The sequence below is a fragment of the Planococcus citri genome, chromosome 2 (genome assembly GCF_950023065.1).
Source record: "Planococcus citri chromosome 2, ihPlaCitr1.1, whole genome shotgun sequence".
Classification (NCBI taxonomy): domain Eukaryota; kingdom Metazoa; phylum Arthropoda; class Insecta; order Hemiptera; family Pseudococcidae; genus Planococcus; species Planococcus citri.
In genome coordinates this window covers 8,087,451-8,092,445 of record NC_088678.1, presented here as the reverse complement: position 1 = coordinate 8,092,445, position 4,995 = coordinate 8,087,451, and the positions used below count along the sequence as shown (strand labels likewise).

At 33.1% G+C, this 4,995-nt stretch overlaps 1 protein-coding gene across 2 annotated transcripts; it reads left to right on the top strand.

The window, feature by feature from the left end:
- Positions 1-370: 370 nt before the first annotated feature.
- Positions 371-3,353, top strand: LOC135834464 (chymotrypsinogen B-like). Of its 2 annotated transcripts, none has more exons than XM_065348344.1 (8): positions 371-713; positions 1,027-1,115; positions 1,196-1,259; positions 1,336-1,505; positions 1,605-1,720; positions 1,819-2,081; positions 2,171-2,340; positions 3,069-3,353. In XM_065348344.1, the coding sequence occupies exons 1-8, from the start codon at positions 653-655 to the stop codon at positions 3,237-3,239; spliced, it is 1,104 nt and encodes a 367-aa protein (XP_065204416.1). In that variant the 5' UTR covers positions 371-652; the 3' UTR covers positions 3,240-3,353. The 2 variants fall into 2 exon arrangements, with proteins under 2 accessions (XP_065204416.1, XP_065204417.1); XM_065348345.1 differs by having other exon boundaries at positions 375-713; positions 1,351-1,505.
- Positions 3,354-4,995: the final 1,642 nt, after the last annotated feature.

Genomic DNA, 4,995 nt, shown 5'->3' with positions numbered 1-4,995 from the left:
CCCCCTTCAACGGTTCTGACTGCGACATCAAAAAATTGTGAAAAGCTACCATTTTTATAAATTTTCAAATCACGATGTACACAGCTAACAATTTTCTTTTTTCAAAGCCTCCTTTCTTCCTAAAACCCATCCCAATACTCCTTCGGTTCATTTTAGACGGTTATCGCGGAGTTTAACAAAATAATACAAAAGTCCAAGACTCGTCGTTCAAATTTCGGTTAATTAGGTATGGAAAAACCCCCTAGAAAAATAACGTCTTATTTTCGTAAAGAGTTGATCGAATATGCTCGCTGCATTTAATTAATTTAAGGCAGTTTACCGATATGATCTTGAAAAAACAAGTTATTCAAAATAAAATTGATGGTCATGGTTAGAAAAAAGACGCGTTTTTAAACATGTAAACATCTAGTCTTTCGTGCAAAGGAATTCAGTTTATTCGATATTCCTTCATGCAAACAAATGTACCGAAATAATTTCAGTTGATATTTTCTTGTTTTTACAAATATTTTTAAATACTCGTAGATAAGTTTTACTAGAACACTTCGCATCGTGAATTTTAAAAACTGTTGTCCGATTTTTATTTATATTTTCGAAATAATTTGCCAAAGCTGAGATATTTAAATTTGATAGCTGTGTTAATTGCGTTGAAATCATGATCCAAATGAAATCTGTTATCTGGACGTGTATTCACATATTCGTATTGAGCATCGTAGGTGAGTTAACTCAATTATTAATTTTTAATTTGGGGGTATCCTTAATTGTTTGCATCTTGGATGCAGGAAGCGTTGGCAAAAAAAAGGATCAAGCTAACAATAAAAACAAACAAAACTTCGATTTTTTCCTCATGAAAAATGCAACCACCTTAAAATAAAATAACCAATTTTTTTATTCATTTTTATTTTTTTTTGGGGGGGGGGGGAATTTCTAAATATTTCAAAACTTCCTTCAAATTTTTAAAAATTGGTTCCAACAATGGAATGTATACTCAATTACTCACGAATTAATCATATTATTTTCTCGATACAGTCTCGAGTAAAGCAGAAGGAGAACTGAGTAAAACCTTAAATCAGCCAACCACAAATACCAGCGGAGACATCAAAACAAAAATTAATCAGGCAAGTACACTTGTTTTTCAAGAAAATTTCGTGAAATAATTATAAATTTCAACTAACCTGAGCATTTATTCGAACTATAGAACTCTGCAAACAATCCAACAGCGCCGAGCAGCTCCAAAGATGCTGTATCTGTAGCCCTGCAAAGTAAGTAAATACAAATAATCAATTTTAGAAATAAAATTCCAAGTAAATAAAGTTGAAAAAAATTTTATTACACTAGCAATATCATTTACAGAATGTGAAGAATACGCTAATTATCGATACGTCAAAAAATTGCAACCGCCAATGGCTGGAAATCCAGCACAATCATTCAACACAATAGACTGCGCGAATGTAGAACCTCTAATCGTCGGAGGAATACAAGCGAAACCTAAAGAATACCCACACATGGTACCTTAAATCAAAATTTCACAACTTTACATCAATTTTAGCTTCAATAACATTGATTTGAATTCAAATTAATCCAGTACCTATTTTTGATAAGCACAGGCTCTGATCGGTTCTGGAAGCAGTTTCGAAAACGTTTCATGGAATTGTGGCGGCTCATTGATAAGTGAAAAATTCGTTCTGAGTTCAGCACAATGCGGCCAAAATATTCCTTCACTGTTGGTTCAGCTATATGTATTTGAATTCAACGAAGCATTTACTCCCACACTTGGTAATATAAAAAATTTCTAAAAGTATTTTTTTTTTAAATTTTCAGTGGACAAGCACAATGGATTTTATTAGGAGATCTGGACAGAAATTCGAAAACAGACGACGCCAAGCCAGCTGTTTATAAAATAAAAAAAGTCCACCAACATCCAAATTTTACATCAAAGTCAATGTTATACGATATTGCTCTTTTCGAATTGAATACCACTGTTGAAATGAGTCCATATGTGAGACCAGCTTGTCTATATACATCCACCTCTGTTCCGGTAAATACTACAGGAAAGATTACTGGATGGGGAAGAACAGGTGTAGGTAAATGAATGTCCACTTGTATAAGTAAGCTTCTTGGTCCTTACTATATTCGCAGATACTCGTACAATGTTTTGTTTTTCGTTTCACAGTCGACAGAAAAAGCAGCGATCATTTGTTAAAAGCCAGCATTTCGTTCCTGGATGATAAAAAATGCGTTGAAAAGTATCCAAATGATAGTCCAAGAAATCAACGAGTTGCTTACGACCCTAATTCTATGATATGTGCTGGAGAGTTTGTCCATGGCGCGGATACATGCGCGGTAAGTAAAACATCGAGCATAAATTTCGCTCGAAGAAGAAATTTTTTTCTTTAAAAAAATTTTCCATCTTGAAAAATGAAGAAATGTTCAAAGTCCAGTATTTCTAGATAATTTTACACCACTTGAAAATATGTCTGTTGGAGAAATTTGAAAACTCGCTGGAGACTTTTAGGAATTCAAAAATTGGTCAAACCTAAAACGATTGAAAGGTTGTCCAATAAACATCGACCAACGCTATTTCTAACCTTAACGATAACAAACATTTTCATAGGATTTTTCAATACCTAGTTATTTCATTTAAAAATTCTGAAAAATATTCAATATTTTGAAGCTTTGACCATTTGAGAAGGGGAGGATGTCGACCAAAAATTTCAAATTATCATTTATTTTCTTTGAAATTAATTTCGTGACTATTTTCGCAACAGTGCGACTCGATTTAAAGACCTCACAAAATTCCACTTGCTAGAAAAGTAACTTTTCACCTCAACTTCGAAATAGTACCTCAAGTACCTATATTTCACGATGAGGGCGAAGAAGTATAAATTACCCTCAATACAGTTTTTTTTTTGAGTTTTTTTAAATTTTCAAAAATCCAAAAATGAACTTCAAGATTTGAAATTTTGGTCACGAATCTTGGTTTTGTTCAAACCGTAAAATTCCAGTTCAAAAATTCTCTTAACTAGGGCGGTACATTTCAGCAACTTTCACTAATCAAATTTCATGCACAGGGTGACTCCGGAGGTCCACTACAAAAACCGGTGGATAAGCAAGTATGCATGTGGAATATATTAGGAATCACATCTTTTGGATCGTCATTTTGTGGAGATAAGAAAACACCAGCAGTCTATACCAAAGTTGCATTTTACCTCGAATGGATTAAAAATATCGTGTGGACCTGAAAGATGCTACAATCTTATCTTATTATTAATACTACAAAAAATTATCTTTAAGAAATTCGAAATACATTCGACCTTGTATTATCACTGTATAATAAAGCATACATTTTTATCGTACGTGGTTCGTTTATCAGCTGATGGAGATTGTGTGAAAAATGACCTACATTTTTTTTTAGATCGAAATGAAAAAAAACTAATAATATTCTTGAAAACGTTATTTTTATTTATTTAAGTATTTATTTTACAATTTGGGTCTCTTCAACAGCCAGAAGCCAATTACAGGAGAGACTGATTATAACTAAGGGAGGATAAAAAACTAAATATCGTTTTATAAGCTGAAAAGAAAAAGAAAAAAAAATATAAAAATACAAAAAATATGGAGGTAAAGCAAGAAATAACCAGAAAACAAAAGATAAGTAAAACAATAATAAGAGGTGATTCCAAAAGAGCAGCAAAACAAAAGAGAAAAAAAACACAAAACAAATAAGAAAGAAAAAATAGAACCAATCAAAAAAAAAGTAATACAGTGGCGTCGCGATAAGTGAAAATTCAAGGGAAGCAAATTTTTATTTCACTTATCGAGTTTTTCACATACAAAGGTTTCAGTTAGACAGGTTTTTTTTTGGTTAATTTTCACTTATCGAAGTTTAGATAAAAAAAAATGAAAAACATGAATTGAACAATAGAATTTTCCTATTTTCATTGATCATTTTCAAATTTAGTTTGATCAGTCAGTCTTGAAACAGCTCACAGGTCATCTATGCCTTCTTGTTCGACACATAATCCATTGGAAACAATTTGACTTTAGCAAAACATCGAGGCTCTCTTTCACTTATAGAGGCTGAACGAGTCAGTACTTTTCAGTTAAAGAGGTATTTTCACTTATAGAGGTAAAACGCAGACAACATTTCACATGTAGAGGTAAACACGAAAATTTTGGGATAAATCCTAGTTTCAGTTAAAAACGAGGTAGCCCTTTTTCACTTATTGAGGTTGATTTACACGTAAAATTGGTCCAAGGTGAAGGGAAGGAGGTTTTTATTTCACTTATTGAGTTTTTTCACATATCGAGGTTTCACTTATCGCAACACTACTGTAACAAGATGGCTCACAAGTAAGTCCCAATGCACCCATGCCCCTACTCCCATGCTCCCCTCACCACACGCCTGAAAGCCGACCTGGCCATACTAAAAATGTCAGTATCTGCACATCTACAAAGAAAAGCATCTGAGATGCCCATGACGTTGTTCATAGGAGACACCTTTGTCCTTAATCCTAGATGTATGGTAATTGCTCAAGGAGAATGTTTTTTTCTGTCTAGAATGAATTTTTGGGGCCCAGAAATTAATTTTTCCCAAAAGGTTACCATAATTTATATTACCATGGATAACATCATACAGGAACATCAGTGCGGTTATTTCTCTTCTTTTTATTAATGAGCTGATTTCAAATCCGCCTAAAAGTTCTTTTTGAGTCAATTCATGAGGATAATATTCAAAAGTCTTCAAATAAATAGGTATTTTAGAAATCTGTTTTGAATTTTTTCAAGTTCTTTTATAAATTTTTTGGTATGAGGAAACCAGAGTAGTATTCCAAACTCAAGGATTGACCTTATGTATGAGAAATATAAAATTGTAAACGTACTCATCCTCCTGAAGTGGGCAGAATTTCTGACCACAAAATAAGCCATCCTTCCCTATGGGCATTTAGTAGCTCGTTTTTTTAAAACGCCCGTAAACGGTCGACTATCTGGCAGTAG